The 24,708-nt window shown below is 45.8% G+C and overlaps 1 protein-coding gene across 1 annotated transcript in view; it reads right to left on the bottom strand.

The window, feature by feature from the left end:
* Stx8 (syntaxin 8) overlaps positions 1–24,708 on the bottom strand; it is a 150,302-nt gene that overhangs the window by 118,357 nt on the left and 7,237 nt on the right. Inside the window, exons 3-4 of the mRNA XM_036195240.1 lie at positions 24,226–24,320; positions 14,412–14,522 (exon numbers count right to left, since the gene is read on the bottom strand). Coding sequence (XP_036051133.1) covers positions 14,412–14,522; positions 24,226–24,320 — 206 coding nt within the window. The remainder of the gene's footprint in view (positions 1–14,411; positions 14,523–24,225; positions 24,321–24,708) is intronic.

Below are 24,708 nucleotides of genomic sequence, written 5' to 3'. Positions count from 1 at the left end.
AAAACCACAGGGTATTGCAGTACATGCCTATAATCTCAGGGGGCGGGGAGGGGGGCGCACACACACATGACTGAGGCAGGAGACTTCCTGGGGCTCCCTAGACAGGCATTCTAGTTGAATCAGTGGGATACGGGTTCAATGAGAGACCCTGTGTCAAAAATGAGGTGGAGAACAGTTGAGGACAACACCAGGTATCAATCCATGACATCCACTTGCACGTGTACGCTCACTCGTTCTCTCTCTCTCTCTCTCTCTCTCTCTCTCACCACACACACACACACACACACACACACACACACACACAGAGAGAGAGAGAGAGAGAGAGAGAGAGAGAGAGAGAGAGAGCGCACAAAACTTGGAAAGTACTCATTGGAAAGTACTCAATATATTTAAAAAACAAAACAAGACAAAAAAAAACAAAAAACAAAAAACCAAACACCCAGGCAATGAACTAAAATACAGTGTGCACAGTAACTCTTCTTTCTTCCTTCTGCTTTTTAATGGACTGGGATTTTTCTCCTTTTCAATTCCCAAATGACTTTTGTAATTTAAAATTAATACATGCAGCTGTAGAGATCTTTATTTTCCATGCCCAAAGTCATCACTACACCATTATAATACCAAGTACTGAAATGCAAAACAGACTTTTTTTTTTTCACCCATAGATTAAGAAAACCCACCAAGTTCTGGGACACCCACTGATGGCTAACAGGTTGGGAAACAGGTCCTCCCACATCCTGCAGGCAATGCAACGTTTAAGAAATATACAGGGTGGTTCCTTTAAACTCCCAACACGCATATCTCGGGGGTTCCGTGCTTTAAGAACTGAGGCCCAGTGCTCATCATAATATTTGCCTCAGCCACGTATAGAATCACAAAAAAGGAAACCAAACAACCCGACAACAACATATGGACAGTGGTTACAAGAGTGGCCGCACGTTTATAACTGCAAAGTACTCACTGTTGCATAGAGGGTGCTAAACCTATTGAATTAGAGGAACGGCCAACTGAAAACAGAAGATTACAAAGAAATATACATAATAATACCGTTTTCCAAAAAAAAACATTTCTAGCAATACACTTGTAAGTATCAACAACAGAAAGTGGGATAAAGAAAACTCTCCACCATCCTCACTGCTGACTTTTGGAGTCTGGTGTCAGGGAAGGGAGAGACGATATTAACAACCCCAGTACAACGGTGAGGTTTGGTATATCAGCTGAAAAAATACATTTAAAAAAGTGTGACAGCCTATGTGGAAACCATTAGGAAGACATATTGAAAACATTGCTCTTACTCAAAAATCAAGAACATAAGAAGAGCATAAGAGGCAGGCCTGGTAACACATACGTGTAACCCAGCACTTAGGAGGAAGAGGTGGCGGGGGGGGGGGGGGGGGGGGGGGGGGGCATCAGGAACTCAACCAAGGTTGTACTGTGGTTGTTAGGACCAGCCTGAGATGGAGAGAGGGGAGGAAGGGAGAGAGAGAGGAAAACGAGGAGGAGAGGAATAGTGGGGGTGGGTGGGGAGGCAGCAGGGGTGTGTGTGTGTGTGTGTGTGTGTGTGTGTGTGTGTGTGTGTGTGTGTGTGAATTTTTCCAAGGGGAAAAAGCAATGGATGAAAAAGATACCTAAGTAAAAAACAAACCAAACAAGCAATAAGCAGACGGGCCTGGATCAGAGTCTGGAGCGCATGAAGGAAGACATGAAAATGAGGCCGGCTAGCAGTCCACACAGTGAGGGAGGGAAAGGCTAGGGCGGGGACAGGCGGTAGTGCGATCGTTTTCCTGGCATTTGGGAAGCACGGGCAGTGCCCACTTTTTCTCCTTGCTCTGGGGGAAGGAAGCAGAGGGAAGCTGGTGTGTTTCCTCTTCTGCTGACTTATATCCCCACCATGTGGTCTGCTCAGGACGTAGTTTTTCTGCTTACATATATATGTATGTGTTAGAGTACATATGTGAATCTGTGTGTGTGTGTGTGTGTGTGTGTGTATTATAATTTGTATTTATACACACATCTAATTCAAGTAGAACATAAAATGAAAGATTGTAAGCATAAAGGTCAAAAATACTGCAGTGAATACCTTCAATTAACACCTGCAGCATCCAAATCCCAGAAGCCACTTCACTGACTTACGCCCCGCAACTCTGCACATGGAGGTCAGAGAAGAGCCTCTGCAGTCAGGTCTCCTTCCATCTTACTGGGGCAGGATTTCTTGTTTCTGTTTGCATTTCATACTCCAGACTAGCTGGCCTGCAAGCTTCCAGAAGATTCTCTCAGCCCCACCCTACATGTCTTGAGATTACAGATGTGCAACACCACATCTGGCTTTTTACATGGGCTCCCAAGAGCAGTCTTAGGTCATCAGCCTTGCATGGCAAGCGCTTTTACCGGATGAGCAGTCTCTCTGGCCCAGAAGCCCCTGTTTGTTCCATTCCATTCACTTCTTCCTCCAAAAGGAACCACTTACTCTTGTGACTCATAACACTATAAATTTCACCTCTACAGGACTGGCAGCATACATGTGTACTCCTGTGTCTGGCTTAGTTCACTCAGCATGTTTGCCCGATTCATCCACAGTGTGGTGTGCACCTGTAGACAGTTCATCTGTAAGTGCTGTGTAATATCAATGTCTGAATACACTATTATACTACAGAGAACACTGACTGGGATGTTTCCAACAGGAACTTTTTAAGAATGGCCCTGCTGTAAACATTCTCCCCGTGTCTGTGGGACAGTTCCATTTGAGTGGGCGCACAATTTCTAGAGAGATTGTACTTAAGCAGTCCCGCCAATAGGATATGAGAATCCCACAACTCCACATGCTAGAAACATTCGATATGTCTGGCGTTGTATCTGAGCTGGTCTGGTAGGTATAGCGGTATGCTATCATGATTACTGTCTGTGATTTCCTGATGACTAACAAAAGCCTTTGCATACATTCATTGCAGTCCAAGAGACTTTACATCCTCTGCTACTGGCTTTCTAAGGGGCCACCTGCCTTTGAGGCTCTCTATTTATGGTCAATGAATTTCCCATATCAGATGAATATCTGAAGATATTCCACTCTAGTTTGTCTTAACTCTTGGTATTTTTTTTTGAAAAACAGATTTTCCCCCCTTTTTTCTTTCTCTATGTTTATTTGTTTGTTTCCAGATAGGGTTTCTATTTGTAGCCCTGGCTGTCCTGGAACTCGCTCTGTAGACCAGGCTGGTCTCAAACTCAGAGATCTACTTGCTTCTGCCTCCCAAGTGCTAAGATTATAGGTGTGCACGACCACCCCTGGGCTTTTGGGGGGGTGCAGAAAATAGGGGTGGGGAAAACAGATTGAATGAAGTTCATTTCTTCCTGTACTTCCTTTGTGCTTAGTGACTTTGATGGCCTAAGAAATCTGTGCCTATTCCATGGTCATTGTGTGACCTTACTTTTGGGTCCACAATCCCTTTGGAATGGCTTGTTACTTGGGTGACAGCAGAGGGCAAGACTCCTTTCTCCCCATGTGGACATCAGTTGACCTCATGCCATTCCCCGAAAAAGCCACCTTTCTACTGCATTGTGTCACCTCTGGGGCAAGTGAGGGGACAACCTGTGTGTGGGACTGCCCCTAAGCACCCTGTGCTGTTGTCCTGGTCCACTTGCCCTGCCCATGAGTGACAGACACCCTGCTGCAGCCTGACTTCAATCCTGCTGCCCTGTCTTTTCTTCAATGCTGCCTTGGTTTTGCTGGGCTCTTCGTACTGTCATATAAACTGTGACAGAGGCCAGCTTATCATGTGACAACACAGAAACAAAAATCCAGCTGGGGACTGCAAGTGGGTTTGCTCTGGATATACAACCCAATCTGAAGGAAGCTGGCCTCTTTTTTTTTTTTTTTTAAGGTTTATTTATATTTAATGTGCACTGGAGTTTTGCCTGTATATATTCTGTGTGAAGGTGTCGGATCCCCTGGAACTGGACCTACAGACACTTGTGAGCTGCCATATGGATGCTGGGAATTGAACCTGGGTCCTCTGGAAGAGCGCCGGTGCTCTTGACCACTGAGCCATCTCTCCAGGCCCCCGGAAACTGGCCTCTTAATCACACTGACCTTTCTGGTTTCTGAACACATCCAGCCCTCTACTGGGTTTTCCTTAGCTTCTCTAACTGATGTTTCATGGTCTTCGGTGTGAAGCTCTCATTAGGTTTATGTCCACATATTTCAAGTAATTGGGGTGGGGGTTGCGTGTGTGGGTGTTTTGACTGTATGTATATCTGTGTACCAACTGTGAGCCCAATGCCTATGGAGGCCAGGAGAGGGCATCGGATCCTCTGGAACTGGAGTTACAGATGGTTGTGAGCCACCATGTGGGTGCTGGGACTCAAACCCAGGTCCTCTGGAAGAGCAGCTAGTGCTCTTAACTGCTGAGCCATCTCACCAGCCTTTATTTTAAGTTATTTTAATGAACTTCCCTGCAGGGCAGTTAGAGGACTAATACAGAGCCTTGTGAGTAACAGGCAGGAACCCGGCTACTAAATTACACCCCTTGCTCAGTTATTTTAAATAGCAAAAAGAAGAGCAACTTTCAATGCTTTCCCATTGCCGATTTTTGTTGTTGCTGTGTGGCCTGTGAAACCTTGAGAAAGCCCCAGGTTGCTCTTCTAGCCACCTCCTGACGCGCTGCTTTCTTATAATCCCCATGGTAATAATGGATGCAGCAATGACCTGATCCATGACCTGATCAATGACCTGGAATTGCAGCAGCTAAGAGTCCTTCACAGTTCCAGGTCTTTGGATTCACTGCTTGATCAATCACCCGCACGGATAAGGTCTCCTCATAGTTAGCCTTCCTTTGGAAGTCAACTTGACCTTGTGGGGAAAAAACTACCCAGAGTAAAGACGACAGAGAACTCTTCAAGCAAGAAGCAGTCTCAGAAGTGCTTACATAAGCTAACTGCTGCAGACAGTTACTCTACCACGTGCAGAGTTGGCTGCAGGACGTTCAGGAGCAACTTTAAAATCTGCTTCGTACTCTCTCCAGGGCAAAAAACAAAGAGACAACATGCAGTTCAGAGTGCAAAGTACACTCTGTGTGAAGAAACAGAGGTTAGAGACAGGAGCCTGGAGGCGTGTGTGCAACCACACGTGCAGAATCTCTCCAAAAGGACACACAGTGTTCAAAGGGGCTGCTGCCCCAGGGAGAAAAAGGAAAGTGTATGTCGGGGCTGAGAACCTTCGTTTTCATTGAGAGTTCTTTCTACAGCTTGACTTTTTGTCACAACACAGTGCTTTCAATTCTACATGTAAATCTAGAAGTGATGCAAGCATATAAGCAATAGGATATATTTTAAAATATTCTTCAAAAACAAATATTCTATTCAATTACCATAAGCCACTGCTTAAGTACTCCGGAGTTTCAACCTTCTGGTCTAATAATCTCAACCAAACTGCTTATTTCAAAAGGGTCCCAAGGACGAGGCTGTGGCTCGCTGGTGAAGCACTGGCCTGGCAAACCTAAGTCCTTGGGTTCGAGCTCTGGTACAAGGGAGTGAAAACTATAAGTCATGAAAAGTACTTTGCCAAATGACATCTGCAACTTTCCTCCCCCAAGAAAACATGGTCACTAGCAGTAGCTCCGTGGCACAGTGCATTGCCTAGTGTGTGCAAGGCCCTGGACATGATTCCCAAGGGCCCAAGGTAAAATATCAAAACTGCTCACCATGTGCACTACGTGGCTAATTTCAGACCACTGGTTACTACAGACAACAAGAACAGGTATCCTAGGGGCAGGATGGAGCTTAACTGGCTGAGCACATACAAAGCCTGGGTTCAGTTCCCAGAAGAACATAGAAAACTAGGTATGGTCACATACACCTGCCGTCCCAGCACTCGGGGGGCAGAGATCAGAAGTGCCGATGCCATTATTGGCTACAAAGCAAGTTAAGGCCAGGCTGCGCTACATGATACCCTGTCCTGAAACAAAGGCAAAACAGAGGTCCCGATCAAGGTATGTGCCACATTTCTGAGCCCCTCCCTTTTTCAAATACTCCTTTTTACTGTATCAGTCCACGCACCAAATTAATCCATTATGTTTCTCCCGCTTCTGAAGACAAAGTCAGAAACTGCTACTTCTCAAAACAGAGTTAAACAAGAATTAACACCCAATGCACAAGACCAGCTGTCCAAAGAAGAAACTAGCACTATGAAACTGTGTGTGTGTGTGTGTGTGTGTGTGTGTGTGTGTGTCTGACTGTACATGTGCATGTGTGTATATGAGTGTGATTGTGCTTGTGCACGTGTGCATGTCTGCAGGTATATATGCATGTGTGTGTGCACATTACATGTCAGGGGTGCACATGTTATAAGTGTGCATGTTGCATTGTACAAATATTCATCACTTCTAGAGGAAGAGGTGGAAAGTGGAAACAGCCCGGCTTCTTATAAAGACAAATTTGGGGTTAAAAGCAAGGATCTAGCCAATAGATTTTAGCCTGAATACAATAACCCAAAGGCCGGTGAGCTACCACTTCTCCTGGACAGAGCAGCAGGAAACAAAAGTTCCTTCTGAGGCCAAAGAATCAGGGATGAGCCTCTGGCTCTTCGGGAAACTTCCTGCTGGGAGAATACCACGGAGCCACCAGAGTCCATTAATCCAGCATCCTCCCATCCCTTCCCATTTTCAGAACTTCAACCCTGGTCAAGGCTCCTCCCCTGGAGAACATGACTGTCTTATTTTCAGTTCAGAACGGTTATCTACCACGAATAACCAATCCAACTATGGCAATCCGGAGCCTTCCTGGTTTCTGTGGAATGGTTCACCAGATATGGCCGACTCTGTACCGGGGTTAAGCAGAAGCTAATTGTGAAGATCCCAGGCAGTGGTGTGTGACCCTTGCACTGGAGAGACTAAAAGCCACTTACTGCTCTTGCAGAGGAACTGAGTTCATTCAGTTCCCAGCATCCACATTAGTTATCTCACAGCTACCTGTGTGTAACTCCATGGATCTAACACCCTCCAGCCTGCATGGGCTGCTGTTCATACATGGCACACATAAAATCATGCAGGCACATACACATATAACAACTAAAATTTTTTTAAAATAATAAAAAGTAGGGAATAAAGTGATGGCTCCCTGCGTAAAGTCTTGGTCATGGAATGTGAGGACTGGAGTTCAGATCCCCAGCACCCATATCAATGCCAGACAGGCCTGGGATTCACCTTTAATCCCAGTGCTTATAAGGCAGAGACGGGACCGATGGGGACACGGACGGACGGACGGACACACACACACACACACACACACACACACACACACAAGAACCTAGAAAATATATAAGAATCAACAGAAAAACTAACAACAGAATTAAGAAAGGGCTTGTAGTATTAGCAGCAGACATGAGGTATCAAAAGCTTGCATCAAACAATCACAAACCACGACAATAAAAATCGGAGTGTAAACACAACAGAAAGATTAAGTGAGCAGGCACAGGCTCACCAGGAGCTGTAACCGTTTCTAGAGGAAACGCCGCAAAAGTCCTGAAACAGTGCTGGAAGGAATGGAGGGGGTCTCTGTGCTGGGGCGGGGATTCAGCACTGAGGATGGGATTCCAAGATTTAACAGAATCTCAAACACAGCCACATGCATAGTGCTGAGGTAAGCTTAGTTATGCAAGCACCTAGTGTATGGCTGATGATTCCTCTGGGTATGTACTGAAGGAGGTACTGCTGGAGCACATGGTGCGTTATTTGTTGTTGTTGTTATTATTGTTATTGTTTTGAGGCACCTCCATAATGCTGTCCACGACAGCTGGAGTCATCTACCTTCCCCCAGCAGTTCCTCCCACCCTTGTTACTGTGTGCTTTCCAGATGGCAGTCATTAGGGTGAGCCTGAGTCTTAAGAATTTGATTTGCATCCCCTGATAGCTCAGGACGAAGATCCTTCTTTTCTTCATAGATTCACTAATCAGTCGCCTTTTCTTAACTGGACTATTAATGATTAGTTCTTTCAGGATTTACATCTCTGTCAGAAGCACAGCTGGTAGGTTCTCTCCCATTCTGTAGGCTGCACCATCACGGTCTCCTTTCCTGTGTGGGAGCTGTTTGTTTGTTTATTCGGGTGCTAGGAGCTGAACGGGGACTTCATCCACACACCCAGCCACCACCAGCCCCTTATTTCAATGTGTTCCCCCTTGTCAAATTATACTGTCTCTAAGCTATTAAAGTCCTATTTAGAAAGTCCTGCCTAGGCCTATATCTTGAAATGTTTTCTTCTAGATGACTCAGAGTTTGGGGTCTAAAAGTTTTCAATCCATTTTTAATTGATTTTTGGTCAGGGTGAGAGACAGATTATCTAGCTTCTGTCTTTAAAAGGTGGCTATCCAGTTTTCCTAGCACCATCTGTCCAAGAGGCTGTCTTTTCTCGGGGTGGAGAATCAGATGGCTGCCAGCTGTGTAGGTCTGCTTCTGGACCCTCTATTCTGTTCCGCGGGTCCGTGTGTCGGTTTCCGGGACGGTCCCCTGGTTTGCTTGTGTGGCTCTGGAACCTAGGTCTGATATTGAACAGCAGCAGGACTGCATACTTACCTATCATCCCTCAAAATAACCAGGGAGGCACAAAGTACACACTTCCTCCAGCCCCAGTTCGGTATCTTACCGAGCATCCATAGCCATTAGAGTCCCCAGCTTCCCTCACAGGAGGGTCGGAGCCACCTGACTACCTCTGGCCGATGGGCAGAGTGTAAGCTATCTGCAGGTCAAATCATCTAAGACAGTGTAAGGGTTCCATATTCTCCCTCTTCTCCATCCACAGGACACATGGAGACCTTGTGTTATATCAGCACAGCCCTGTGATGAGATGGCCTGGACCGCTGAGTGAACTGGTCAGCAGAAGGAAAGCACATGTGTGAACCAACACACCTGATATTCCCCGCTGCTGAGTTCCCAAAGCATTCTATCACATCTTGGATCGGCTTTTCGATGAACAAAAATTTGCTGCGTTAAAGTGCGCCTGCTGTATACTCCACTCTAGGATAGGTCTTTGGGGAGACACAGAGGGAAGCGGAGAGGTTCTTTCACTCAGCAGAAACTCTTTAAGCACTGTGTACTCTTTGATCCCTGTCATCAGGATACTTAAAATCTCCATCAGGAGACAAAATACACACTTGCTAAGGGGGAAAAAGGTGAACGCTGAGGGCTGAACTTGTGGCCTTGCCAGCTCAACAGGCTCCCCACTGATACAACTGGCAATGAGCTTTTCTGCTGGGTTCTCTCTACTGTGAATTTTTAACTTCCTACCATGGTGTGTGTCATGTCACTGTATGGGCACCAAGGGGGCAGCTCACTGGACTGTGCCCCACTAGGTGCTCTCTGTCTGTGCTAGCTTCAGGCTGCCACGTGACCAGAAGCAAGGATGGCACGGGGCACACACTAAGCCTCATGTGCTTTATCCCGGCATCCTTGCATCCTTACCCTGTTTCTTACACTGCCGGGAACTTACTTCAGTGTTCTTAGCTGCCTTTCATGCCCCTGGGCCTGTCTACCCTGGGTTTACTTAAACAGAAAAAGCAAAGCCTCACTGAGGTCAGCACACCCTTCCAGAAAAGGTAGGGGGCTACCATATTTCTGGGCATAAATGAAAGGGGAAAATGTTCAGTTTACACACTGTCTGCGCCAGCTAGTGAAGTGGGTGCATATTCCTTAGCAATTCCCTACTGACTGAGGTGTTAGCATCAATACTATCAAGCATAAATGCATGATTCCTTAAGGAAGCTATGTACTGTTGGGTACACATCCTTCTTACAAGCCATTAAACTGATACAAAACATTCCATGATCAAAATGAGAGAGGGCATCTTTCCAACCTGGGCAGGTGCACTCCTCCTTGGGCACCCTGGAGGTCCCCCGCTACCAGGTCACCATAATGATGCCAAACTTAGTGCAGACACTTGATTGGCAATAGCATACTCAGCCCAGAACTCCTGGACTCGAGCAATTCTCCTGTCTCAGCCTCCTAAGCAGTTGGGACTACAAGTCTGTGCCATCATGCCCTGCAAGAAAGGTTTTATTTATTGTTTATCTGTTTGTTTTGTTTTTTGAGACAGGGTTTCTCTGTGTAGTTTTGGTGCCTGTCCTGGATCTCTATAGATCAAACTCACAGAGATCCGCCTGGCTCTGCCTCCTGAGTGCTGGGATTAAAGGCATACACCACCACCGCTCGGTGAAAGGTTTTTTTGTTTGTTTGTTTGTTTTTGAGCTGAGGATTGAACCCAGGGCCTTGTGCTTGCTAGGCAAGCGTTCTACCACTGAGCTAAATCCCCAACTCAAGGTTATATTTTTAATATAAGATTTAATGTAATTTTTCTTGTGCATACTTGGGCTGCCCACACAGTGATGGAATACATATTATATGGTCCATACATTTTTCAGTAGCTCAAGAGAAAAGTGTATGTCTAAAATTAAGGTACTTGAACTCGAAGAAAATGTTATCACTGCCTTTTGATTCTAGAAGGCAGCCATCTTGTAAGCATCCCTTTCCAGACATAAAACTACCAACACAAACCTCAAATAACTTCTTATTCCCCATAATCCTCTACATGGTTGGTGGTGTGGAGATTTAAGCTCAGCCAATTAGCCACCCACGACAGTTGAGTTAATCGCACAATCTCAGAGTCGGTCCGGTGCAGTGAGTATGTGGTGATTCTTCTTCCTCTTTACAAAGCTCCAGCTAATTGTGAGGCTCAGGCAGTGCTCCAGACCCAGAGGGCAGCGGGCTTTCAAGTCAGAAACTATGTCACTGCTTATCGCCTTCCAGGGGACACTGTTGCACAGAGGCTTCTTTAACAACTGCCCAAATACCTAAATTAGCCAACCATTGCTGATTTAGACCCAGGCTTACTGCTCTAGAATAATGATGGGTAATCTGCGAGGGAAAAATGGAGACTCTGTCACATGATGGCTACACATTCAATTATGCGATCAGCAACTTAATGTCTGCTTAAAGGAAGTGTTAATCCAAACTGACATTTGACAATATGCTTCTCTCCTTAATAAGCTCTGTCTGTGAAGAGGAGAAAGGAGAGAGGCACAGTAGGAGACTGTCCCTGGGAATGAGGGACAAGGGTTCACAGAGCATAGAGCAGCCGGGAACTGCAGCTTCAGCATCCCTTCACTCACTTGATACCCTTGACATTTCTACATTAGCAAAGGTGTCTTCTCTCTCCCTGCCTAGGCCCAGCAAGGCAACCGACCTGGGAGTCCATTTTCATAACCCTGCAGCTGAGATCCTAGGGACTTTCCTAATAATATTGTGGAGTAGCTTCTATCTAGTATGCATTTTCTTAATGGCTGGATCTCCCCAGACTGTCTACAAGACTTGCACTTTTTGTACAGGTGCACAGAAATACACTCTTGCTAAGGTGAGCACCATCGAGCTAGCTAACCCCAGCCCAACAATGATTTGCCAAGGAAGTAAAATTACCACCATTCTCTTTCCTTTGTGTTTCTTCATTTCCAATGATTTTACATTTTCATGGTAACTGGCACCTATTTGCCACATTGATTTCTTACACAAGCCGGGGATCATGTTCTGTGAAACTGGCCACCACCCCTCAGCCATCACTTCTGGTTAGTGCTTATGTACTCCCCCCACACACACACTGAGGACTGAACCCAGAGCCTTGTGCTTGCTAGGTAAGCCCTCTACCCCAACCCTGCTTATGTACTTTTAAAACACAACTTCTCTGGAAGTTTACTGAATGGAAAACTGCATTCATGTATGTGTGCATGTGTGCATTGCCCTTGGCTCTATCAGCCAGTGACCTTAAATGTTGCAACCTCAAGAGTTCATTCATTTCCTGATGCTTCCGCTTCTTCTAGGTCTGGTCTCCGCCACCACTTACCAACAAACTAACAGGTAATTACTTCAGGTCTCAGTGGACCAACCTTAATACATGAGACCAATAGGAGCCAGTCCTAATGACAGGAATTCAAAGACCCTCAGGCAGAGGCAAGGGGACCTCTGTGAGTTTGAGGCCAGCCTGGGATATAGACTGAGTTCCAGGACAGGTACCAAAGCTACAAAGAAAAACCCTGTCTCGAAAAAACAAAAAACAAAACAAAACAAAAAATGGTAAAAATAAAATTTTAAATAAAATTAAATGGTAAAAATATATTTTTTTCTTTTTGGTTTTTTTTTTTTCTTTTTGGTTTTTGTTTTTGTTTTTTTGTTTTTGAGACAGGATTTCTCTGTGTAACAGCCCTGGCCATCCTGGAACTCACTCTGTAGACCAGGCTGACCTCAAACTCACAGAGATCCATCTACTTCTGCCTCCCAACTGCTGGGATTGTGCCGCCGCTGCCGCTGCCGCCACTGCCGCTGCCGCCACTGCCGCCGCCGCCGCCGCTGCCACCACCACCTGGCTAAATGAATCTTTTTTAAAAGAACAAAAGGTTTTCTATCTAAAATCCAACCTCTCCACCAGACTGACTCTAGAACTGACTATCCCTCCCGCCTCCTTCTGAAGGTAATGCTGTAAAGAACAGTGGCTGGTGCCTAGAAAGCAAACAGAACAATGTATGTGCCATTACTGTACACTCCGACAGGAGACAGAAGGTCTAACCTGCTACCTCCTAGATACCTCATGGAGGTTCCCCAGCCTCGCTGCCATCCAGACCTTGGTGAGCACATGGCAGACACCTGCACTTTCCCCCTTTCCTTCTGTTTTTGGTGAGCCTTTTGGGTGGCTATGATGCACGGTGCCACAGTTATGAATAAATGATGCACAGCTATTAGATATGGTGGCACAGGTGCTTAATCCCAGCACTAAAGAAGGCAGAGGAAGGAGTCCAGCCTGGCCTACATAGAGTTCCAGGTCTTCTAGGACTGCAATCAGACCCTGGCTCAGAAAAATCAGGGGAGGGGAGGGTACAAAGCAGGAATTTTCAAATCACACAAGACCCTGTGAAAACACACTAATCCACAAGCTGGGACCAGTGATTCTGAATGTTAACCTGTGAGCATGGTGCTGCCACTCATGCTCTGGAATAGATTAGAGATACAGGGACACGGAGATGCTGAGACATGGAGATGCAGGGACATGGAGAAGCAGAGATGCAGAAGCAAAGGGATGCAGAGATACCGAGACAAAGAGACACATGACCACATCCACCATGATCACATTGGGATCCTTGGCTGCCATTCTCCATGAAACACATCTCCCAACAACTGCTGCTACTAACTTCTGGTTGAGATGGTGTCTGACTCTGTGGCCCAGGCTGGCTGACAAATCCCAGGAATGCTCTTGTTCTTCTCCTAAGTGCAGAGATTACGGGAGTGAACAACTCTGCCTGGCCTGTTCTCTTCCTCACAGTCAGATTCTTATTGGAAGATGCCATTTCTTCTCACCTTGTATTCCTCTGCTTACCTGTCTTGGTTCACCCATCTGGATCAGCGTCTGCATCACTTCACCCCATTTCATCTACAGACTGAACCCTGCCAGGGAGCACTGAAGGGCCTAAGTTGGTCTCACCAGCGCCTACCTGCATTTTAAAGCCTTGCCCAGTTACCACTTCTCATTCCCTAACCCAAGCTTTTGTCCTTCACAAAACCGACTTAACTTCACCTAGCTTCGTCCATTTTGTAAATTCTGACACCTTCGCTTGCCTGTTCCTGAAGGGCTGCTCCCCTCCAGCTCATCCTAGGACAGTGGTTTGCAAGCCTGGCTGTTTATGATAATCACCTGGGACCATCCGCCACGACCCGCCGCACTTGGACTGAAGTTTGAGGTGGGGCCTGGCAGTGTGGCCCTTGGGAAGCTACATCATCCCTAAGAACTAAGCAGAAAGCGGATTCCCCCAACTCTCCAAGATGGATCCCTCTGGCCATTGCTAGAGGACAGAAAAGGAGAGTTTCTCTTCTGGGCTTTTTCCATCTAGGATGCTCCCAGCCATGAACTTAAGTTCCCGAAGCACGGAGAGGCCAATGCTCAAAACATAACAATTTCTCCTTCATTGGCCCCAGCGGTGGAGGCGGAATTCAGAGCAGCTGTGCCAATCACTGGCTGGCAGAGAACCTGGAGAAGCCAGCTCGGGGAACCCCTCTCTCCGTGGCCCGGCCCTTGTCTCACCAGGACACCATTTTCAACAAGCCAACTAAAATGTAGCAACTTCAACAGTTTACAAGACAGAAAACTCAAAATTGCAAAAGGAAATTTCTGACTGTATTCTCTGTAAGTATGCCCCACCTAACATGAGCTTAAGCTGAACACCCAGGCTTACTCAATCTGGAAAATTAATGAAAACTAAACTCAGTAGGAAAATACAGTCAGACACCGTAAACAAGCACACTTTATGCGGAATGGAAAGCCATGCAGAAAACAGCCGTAGTGGCGGCACAGAAGTCCTCAGGGGCCGGTGTGCCTGTAAAGGAAAGTGGCCTACCTGATCAGATCTGGCTCCGCACCCTCGTTCCTAAACGATGCCAGGAGCAGTCGCTCTCGGGTGACAAGGTCATCCAGCAGGTTCTGTCTCCGATCCCCCTCCAGTTGAGTTCTGCAGACGCTTGTTAAGGTCCAACAGTGGGTGGTGGGTGGCTTAGCTCACGTTCCCTAAGACTCTATCAACTCTGCAAGTCACCTGCAGCCACTACAGGCTCCACCCACGACCACCCAGAAGAGGCTGTTTTCTTTTCCTGACTTGCATCCTTCGGGTGAAGACTGTACCGCAGTAGATGGATGCAGAAACAAGACACAGATTGCTGTTTGAGTTCTTTCACTGAAAGCTACACGAGGAAAAGCTTGATTTTGTTTTCTATTTCTTTTGCCAGTGAGTAGACCAGGGCCAGGGCAATCCAGCTGCTGGAATCCTTAGGCTAGAGCTTCAGGTGTTAGCTTTCAGAGATGTTTGCATACTCATCAGTACCCTAAAATGGGGCCTGCTGGGATGAGGCTTGCCTCTTGGGAGTGAGGTCTCCAGGGACTGATTCCTAGTTAATCAAGAACAAACCCAAAACACCCTCCCCGAGAAACCTAAGGTTTGGACAGGCGAGGGGTCTCCACCCTATGTAATAGCTCCAACAGAGGCTTCCTGAAGGCTGTTTTTCCGTAACTGTGTTCTCTAAACGCTGCTTCTGTCAGCTCATTAGTTTAAAAGCACTATGGATCTTTGTGGGAAACTACAAACGAGTTGTATCTGACGTGCTAAAATGTGGCAGACGTGGGGTGAGGAGGGCTGAGCTCACCTTTGGAGCTCACACACACACACACACACACACACACACACACACACGCACGCACGCACACACGCGCGCGCACGCACGCGCGCGCACCCATGCGCACATACACACCACAAAAAGTAAACAAAACGTGAAAGAAAACTCCATCACAGTTCAGGGTACGGGATGTCAACAGTTTTGAAAGGATTTGTCTGACTTCAGGCACAAAAGGAAAACAAGCCACTTCAAATCTGTTGTATCTGGCTTTCTTTTTTTTTTTTTTTTTTTTAAACCAAATGGCTGTTTCATCAGATCTGAAGGACTGGCATTGTGAAGCAGGGCTGGCCACTGACACCAATCTGAGCAACAACAGTAAACACCAGAGATGGCTGCTTGAGATTACAGGGTCGCCTCTTTTAAAGGGGCTGGCAAGATGGTTCAACATGGAAGGGTGCTTGCCACCAAGCCTGAGGACCTGAGTTTGATTCCTGGTACCCTGTGGTAGAAGAGACCCCTTCAAAGCCTCTAACTGCCACAAGCGCACCATGCTGTGAATGTGCCCACACAGGCATACAACACATACACAAATAAATGTCATAAAAAATGTTAAAGGGGCTACAAAACGTTGTGTTCCTGCCCTAAAAGTTTCTTCGAACTTGACAGAACCGAGGATTAGACTCACTATTGCCTGTGAGGGAAATGCACGGCTCAGGGATCTACAAGTTCTGCTGTTAATTTTGTATGGAAAAGTGCTGGCTAGCTAGTGGGAACAGTAAACAAATCCAGGCCCCAAAAAAAAAAAAAAAAAATCCCCCTCAGTAACAGAGTTATTAGAAAACCCATAAATCTCCTAAACCCAAGTCTTTGAGCCGTAGTCACTCTGCATATTAAAAAATAATAATAATAAATGAATTCTCTCAACATCCCGGCATGCCACACTTCCCTGGGTCAAATCACTTTTCCATTTTCCACTGACGGCAGCGGTAGTCACCAAGGACCCCATCTTGGAAATCATGAAGTAGAAACTAACTAAGAAACAGAAACCTCAAATATTCCTCTTCTTTAATAAAAACGGCCAATATTAGCCTTTCGATCAATGCCAACCAAGAACGAGTATCTATGTCTCAAATTATTGATAAACTGCCAATAAAGCAGGAAGCTTTCATTCAATTTAAACTAACTTCCTTGGGTGGTGGGGCAGGGAGGAAACAGAGGCTGCAACAAGAATTATACAGAGCAAGACAAAATGGAAATTCGAAATTGTAGGGCTACTGGTTGTGGCCCAGTATCAGCTAGCCTCACCTACATGCTCTGCTCAACTACCCTGTCAACCTTTCACTTTGGAGAGATTTCAGTATCCAACCACTCATGCAAACATACACTGGACATATGCTGAACAAAAATCCAGTGTTAAAATTATGCACAAATTCAAATGTTCTGGAATTTAAACATTAAAAGATAAAATTGTAGAAGCATTATTAGGAGGATACATAGGAGAATATTTTAATAATCCTGAGAAAAATCTTTCCAGAAAAGAATGAAAATCTACAGATATTGAAGAAGCTAACCTAGAAGCTAAGCTATGACTACATAATGTGTTTGTGAGTGTGTGTGTGTGTGTGCATGTGTGTGTGTGTGTGTGTGTGTGTGTGTGTTATATACTTGCATAAACAGTACATGGACACAGAGAAACAAGAGGCCTGTCTTGGTTGCCTTCCTCGATGAGTTTCGCTTCATTTTTGAGACAGGGCCTCTTGCTGAACCCAGAGCTCACAGACTGACTCAATTGTGCAAGGCTCATGTGTGAGGGCTGGGAGTCCAAACTCAAGTCCCCAGGCTTGCCCAGCAAGGGCTTTGTCCACTGAGCCATCTCCCCGGTCCAATTCTATAAAAGTTGAAGTCTCTGAAAAATAAAATTATTAATGACCAAAAGTAGGCAAAGGACATAAAAGAAGAAAGGAAGGGGCTGTGAAACTTCTCGGGGAAAGACGGCTGCATGTTGAGTTAAAGAAACACAAACTCCTAACTACCAATGGACAGTTATGAGCTGCCAATGCTCTTACCTCTGAGCCATCCCTCCAGCCCCCCCAAAAACATAATAATAATAATAATAATAATAATAATAATAATAATAATACCTCTAAAGGTACACTCTGAAATCTAACAGACACAAGTTACAGATTTAAAGTAATGCTCAGAATGAGCCACCACTTGAGGCCAATGTGGAAGGCAGCATGAGCTGGTGAACGGGTCTGCAGATCAGTCATTGAAGACGCCTGACACTGCAGGAGCCACATGGATCCCCTAGGCCAGTTCTCAGTGGTTTCCTAACTGCAAATGGAGACCACACACACAGTCTATCTAGGCTACAGTCCATCTTTCAGCCCTACACCAGGACTTCCTCCTCTGCACTTGCTGGACACTAAACACCCAGGGCTTTCTCCAGCCCAGGGTTGCCGGCACTGCTCACTGCCTCTTACCACTGCGTTCAATCCTGTTTCAGTCAGTACACCAGGTACAGCAGGAGCATCCCTAACACCAAATGGAAACTCTCCAGCGCTCCAAAATTCGTTAACTTTGGACCACTTCATCAGGAGACCACAGGTGGAAAATTTCACAGCATGAATCTTTGCTTCATGCACAAAATTGTTTCAAATAGTCTATAGAATTAACTCTACATGACGTGTAAAATAAACACACATTTTATGCTTACACTTGAGTCCCCTTCCAAGATGTCTCATCATGTACATACAGGTATTCCTAGATCTGAAACACTTCCAGTCCCATGTATTTTTGACAAGGAACACAGCCTAGTATGCCAATTCAGAATATCCCCTAGAGACTCCTGCCAAATCTTGGAAAACTACACAATTAGCCACTCTGCCTCTTGGTTTAATATTTCAGTTTAGCATACTGAAACAACAAGCCCCCCCAAGGAGATAGATGGAGGGGAGGTGGAAGGAGACTAGAGAACTGTGACATCTATGATCTACACCGCAGACATGTGGACACGCCTGTGATAGCTGGGTAGAGAGAGGAAGTGTAGACAAGCTGCTTCTAAGGCTAAAAAGGGTAAATAGAACAGAGGATACAGTTGGGGGCTGGCGCCAGGCGCCTCCTCTTCCACTGACCTGGTGAGTAACAAGCAAAGTCAGAGAACAGATAGACAGAAGGATGTTAAACTAACTGCCATGGTGCTTTGCCACCGGTGAGGCTGATTTTTTATGTGATCTGGCCAACTGATGGAAGTGTAAGATCTGATCTCATATGACCAAGTCCTACTACCCATGTGCCTAAGCCCAGCTTCTCCGCTGCCCTGGGCAGAGCACTGCACCTCCTGGTATCCTTTAAGAAACGCAACAAATGCAGAAGAAGCCATTAGAAAGTATTTTCATAGGACTTATCTTTCGGCAACCACTAGTGTTTAGTCTTGGGGTTGGCAGGATGGCTAGGTGAGTAAGGTGCCTGCTACAGAGTGTGAGGACCTACACTGAATCACCAAAGCCTTCACAGTGGAAGGCGAGACCTCCATACATACCCCCACACAAGATAAAAATGTAATTTAAAAACCGTGAGAATTTAGCCTTGATCTTGTAACTTGAGACCCCTGGAGAAGGAAGCCTGCAATTGTTCCTCCATGCTGCCACAGGGAAGCTGTGAGGAGACAGCTTAGGAACTGAGAGGCCAAGAGAGTCTCACAGCCCACTTTGGAAAAAAAAAAAAATCGTTTTTAGATGTATTTTACCTGTATGACCATTTGGCCAGCATGTATGTGCATGCTCCACTGGTGTCGCTGGTGCCCTTGTAGGTCAGAAGAAGGCACTGGATCTCCTGGAACTGGATCCACCATGTGGTTGATGGGAACTAACCCAGGTCCTCTGCGAGAGCAGCAAGTGCTCTTAACCACTGAGCCATCTCTCTAGTCCCTCACTTTGTTTTTGTAAATTAACAAAGTCAGTAAGGCACTGAGAGGTTGGACTGGCCTGATTAATGCTGATGAGTAGCTTGTTTTCTTACATTTATTTAACTGTGCATGTGTTATACAAGACTAGTATAGGCGTCAGAGGACCACGATGGAAGACAGGTCTTCTGTTCCACTGTACGGTGTCCTGGGGATCAAGCTCAGGCCATCAGGCTTCGTGGTAAGTGCCCTCATTTGCTGAGCCACTTCAACAGCCCTGAGGACTATCTCAGTGATGGAAGGGGCTAATCCCACAAGGCACTTTAAAAAGACTTCTTCAACTTTCCAAAGCAGGGTCAGTCCCACCTTTGAGATAATGAAACTCAAGCCCATGGAGGCTGAACTGCCCTCTGCCTCAGCTCTGTGTGGTCCCCAAGACAATGTGGATCCCTCAGCACCATGACCCCAGACTTCCAAGTGGGAGAGCAGCTACCAGTTACACATCTGTCCACGTTTGGGATGGATGTTCCAAGGGGGGGAAAATCAACAACAAACAAAACTACCTACTACTGTGGAGAAAAATGACAAGATTTTAATACCAAAACCTGACAGACAGACTATAAATGATAAATCTCTCCAAACAGAAGCCCCGCGTTCTTATTTTTCCCACGTTCCCAGATGCCACTGAAAACTGTCACCGCATCAGTGTTGGAGAACTCCAGCTCCACTGCAAGCCCAGTGATGCTTCTAGAATCCCCACAGCTCTCTACTCCCACAGTGGCCCAGGCTTAGTACACAGTGATTACCACATCTACTCACCCACCTATCCTTCTCCCTAAAACACAGAGATTTCTAAAAAATGATCTGTACAGGTCCTCTCCTAAGGCACCAAAATACCTTTTGATAGCAAACATGTTTGTAAAGAGGTTGTTTTCACTCTCCCTAAAAAATGGTAAAGGCCAGGTCCGGAGAGATGGCTCAGCAGTTAGGAGCACTTACTGCTCTACCGGAGGACCCGAGTTCGGTTCCCAGGACCCACGTCAGGAAGCCCTCCGGGGGCACTAGCACACAATCACATAGACACAGACACATTTTTTTAAAAAAGGTAAAGGTGCCGGTTTTGAAACGCTCACAAAGGACGAGCTCCATGAAAAGCCAGTTGAGAATGTTTTTAGGACTACATGCAATTCCACACAAAGCCTCCCACAGCACAAGCTATTCTTGCAACCCGGTAAGGCAAGGGAAAGAAAAGCTGGAGACAGAAGTGAACGTTGTGCTGTGCACGGTGGCTCACAAAGACTGAGAAGTAGAGGGATTGCCTAAGTTTCAGCTACCTTGTCAATTTTAGGCCTGCCTGGGCTACAGGGTGAAGTTAATTGACTATTTTAGAAGGGTACTGAGCAGAATTGAGCACCCTCACTACAGGACTCTCTGTCTTATTGATCAGTTACGAGCTAACGGAGCCAAAGCGCACAACTCTCCTTTTGAAAAACAAAATAACAGCAAAACCACTTTTCACAAAAGAACATGATTACCTCGTGCCTGAGCTCATGAATCTAGCTGTCCAGAAAGGAACTTGCAGAGGACTTATCTGTCTGGCATCTCCTGTTGTTTCTGGAGAACTTCATGAATATAGGAAGACAAAACATGTTCTGGAAAGTACCATCAATTCTCAATCATGCAGCACAGTAAGGAAACATGCTGCCCAAATACTCACATTTCAGAAGTCACCCAGTGCCGGGTGTGGTGTGTTCACCTTTAATCTCAACACTCAGGAGACAGAGGCAGGCAGACCTCTGTGAATTCCAGGCCAGCTTGGTCTGCATGGCGAATTCAGCCAGAGTTACATAGTGTCTCAAAAAAGAAAAGTAACCCAACATTAACTGTTTTCTAGAACAGCATTTAAAAGTCACCCTAGGGGTTGGGGATTTAGCTCAGTGGTAGAGCACTTGCCTAGCAAGGGTAAGGCCCTAGGTTCGGTCCTCAGCTTCGGTTAAAAAAAAAAAAAAAAAAAAAAGGTCACCCTATCCGGGCTAGAGAGACAGCTTGATGGTTAAGAGCATTCAGGTCTCTGCACATATACTAAACAGCTCACAACTGCCTCTAACTCGAGTTCTAGGGGATCCAACACCCCTTCTGGCTTTCTCGGGCACTAAGCACACATATACACACAAATGCAAATAAATAAAATTAAAATAATTTTAAAGAGCCATTCTATTGGTGATTTGTGGCCATTTTTTAAACTAAGGATCACGGTATCGTAAGATATAACTAATACGCCATGGTGAACAGAACACTGCTTCACCTCTGCGATGAAGGCGGCTCTCGTGGATGTGTGACAGCAGCATGCAGCTGTCGGAAAGAGGTCAGGTGACTATGTTGCCTCTACTAAAGAAGAATTTGGCTTCGAACAACACACTTGGGGCCAGATAGTCGTAGGTTCGAATCTGACTCTTGTATCCCTAGCTGTAGGGTCCTGGGAAAGTTACTGAGGTATCCAAGATTCCCCTCTATAGTATAAAACTTCCTGGTGGGATGCTGGAATCTCTCCACCTGTATCTGTGACACAAGGTGCCAAGGGTGACCTGGCCAAGTTACCTAAGTCGCCAAAACCAAGCATATGAAGTAATTAGAACTGACGAGCTTCCATCTGAAATAACTTCAATCTGGAGGAAGACTCGCGTTATTCGAAGTGTTTAAGAGGAAGGATGTTGGAGAAATGAAGACTACAAGATGTTGCCGGGGCTGGAGTCGTAGAGCACGTGCTTAGCACGTCCAGGGCTCTAGGTTCAATCCTCCGCCCCAACCAGCCAACAAACACAAAGGTTGATAACACTACTGAAGTCACCAACCACTACCTTTTTCAAGCTAGCAAAAGAAGGCTTCCCTGAAAACAGGTTTAGGAGTGCCCCCATGTGGTGTATGATCTGAATGTCACCTTCTCTATCTGCAAAGCTCAACAACCATGGTGGGGGGGGGGGGTATTTTTAAATGCTTTTATAATCCAGTTGAGGTTTTTTTTTTTTTTTTTTAATTTGCCTAGGAAATATCAAGTTATCAATATTCGTGTTCTTACAAATCTTTTGGATGTTTTAAAATGAGACCAGTGTATTTGGTGCGTAGTGCGTTTTAACACGGTAGTCTGGGAAGTTATTCTGAGATCAACATAAAACCGAAAGTCCATTATAACAGGTGGTCAGATGGAAAGTGCTTAGGGAAATGAAGCCAAATATTACACGCTCAGTACTCTCTGTCTACTGTCTAGCAGGGGCTATTAACAGGGAACAGCTCATGGGTTATATATGTCTCTTGTTCTATATGTCTAGCACACATACATGCACGTGCGAGCACGCACACATACATGCACGTGCGAGCACACACACACACACACAAATGTGTCTAACTGCTATAGTGTGCTATATATACGTATATACATATATATACACACATATATACGTATATATAGTGGATCATCATTCATTATCTTAATGGAAGTTAGCAAACAGGCACTAACTGCCCATGAGACAGTATTGGGCTACCTTTCTAATGCATGTGCTATGGCTCACACTAAAATGAGTTGGTGTACCTTGAGCACACGTGCAAACCTCCCAGTACTGACTTCTGAAAGGAGAGAAACGAGCCCCGCCCACTGGAAACCACTCAAGGTCTATGGATTAAGACCTGTCGACTCGGGTAAAATAAAAGCTCTTTATGAACAGACTAACAGGGCAGTAACAAATGACACCGCATGGAGGGTAAAATTACAAGCCAGAATACTCCAACTGCGTTTGAAAGAAGGCCCCCATTGTTTACTAAAATTAAACTTTTATTTGAAACCTCAGCAGATTAATAATTAAACATTTGGAAGACCATGCGACTAAGCCATGCCGACCTGCCTGCTAACATAAAGGGGTTCATTTGGGAGAAAAAGTAATTTTGAAACACCTTTAATTGTTTTGTCAAAAAAGCCGTATTCCTACATTTTCCCACATTTAAGGCCAGGATATATAATTTCCTCCGACACTCAAAATCAGGTCTTCGGCATGAATTACAGTTTAAAGGAACACAACTATGAGCTTGGTTTGCAGCTCGGCATAAACCAGGTTTAGAGATTAGTTCAGGTGACAGGGCCACTGTGAATTCCTCTTTAAAATGTTTGTTTTGAGATTGGGGGAGTGGAGTAGGATAGAGTGTCTAATTATGTAGCTCAGGTTAGCCTCAAACTCACTATGTAGCCCAGGATGGCCTTTAACGCTCTATCTTGCTTCAGTCTTTTCAGTGCTTGGGTTACAGATGTGTGCAACCACACACAGCTCACAAATTGCTCGAGTACGTGACCTCACCGGAGGTTAAGAAGGCCCAGCTTTCTTTAACCAAGTCCCAATACACTCTTCACCCCCAAAGCTCCCAAACTAGGGGAACTTATCTCTGTCCCTGAAAGAATGAAGCAAGCAAGCCATATCTCAGTAGTCTACAGGTGGATTTTTACAAAACAAAAAAGACATGCAGCTTCTATTGTTATTGGCCAGAAAGCAGGTTACTAAATCTCCTGAGGGCTGAGATGTTGCTCAGCTGGTGGAACGTTTGACTAGCATGCACATGGGCCTGGGTCCCATCCCCAGCACCTAAAAAAACTGGGTGTACTGGAGTATGCCTATACCTGAGTTCTCAGGGGTTGAGGGCAGAAGTTCAAGCCATCCTTGGCTATAAAATAAGTTCAAGGCCAGCTTGGGCTACTGACACCCTATCTCAAGTGGGGGAAAAAGTTCTGGAAAATCCACCAGGGAATCACTGTTGAGGATTATCATGGAAGTCCTGTGGTTGGAGCAGTGGCTAGCCATCCTCAAGGCACCAGAGCAGTGTGCAGCCCTACACACAGAGCACTGGCAGAGAGCGTTAGCTTCCTGCCGGGTCAACGTTATACCCAGACAAATTCATTCCTTAGGTGTGTCTTCCCTTGCCAGCATGGTCACTGTAAAGCAGTGAACACTTACAACAGAATTCAAGATTATAGGCAACAGTGTGGAGACCAAGTCCTCCTTGAGCTGTGGGAAACTCTGAGTGGCCCAGACTCCTTCCTCTCTTAAATAAGACTCTTTCTCCTCCCACTCCAGGGAAGGTGGACACGTTTACATGGATACATCTGACGTGTTGATACAGCTCTTAGCAGTAAGTCCTTCAAAGTGTCGATCTTTACCTTCAGATTCTTCAACAAAGTTCTGATGGTCAGGGTAAGCTGCAAAGAAGAGAACATAGCCTGAGTCCACCATCCAGAGGGGTAGCACCTGCTAAGTTAGGAAGGAAGGCCTGGGAGACAGGCTCGGGGTTGTAAGGTTCTCAATGGTATCCTGGTCTAGCCACCCACCAGGAGCTTGTCCCCACAGTGTACCTGCCCAAGGCAACCTGGTCCGCACGGGAACACAGCTATGGAATGGAAGTTGTCAGCTTGCATTCATAGTCAGCTGGAATTCTGTCCCCAGAGCTTCCACACACAGTATTTTATCCACCCTGGAGCCATGCAGGAAATTGTGTTCCCTCGGTCCTTGCTCAACAGCAAAACCCCACGGTTCCCTCAACCACGCTTCAGATGACAAGGTGTCAAGTCCTATTACTGTTCTGACCGG

This window comes from Onychomys torridus, chromosome 8, assembly GCF_903995425.1.
Source record: "Onychomys torridus chromosome 8, mOncTor1.1, whole genome shotgun sequence".
NCBI lineage: Eukaryota > Metazoa > Chordata > Mammalia > Rodentia > Cricetidae > Onychomys > Onychomys torridus.
This window is presented reverse-complemented; position numbering and strand designations above follow the sequence as displayed.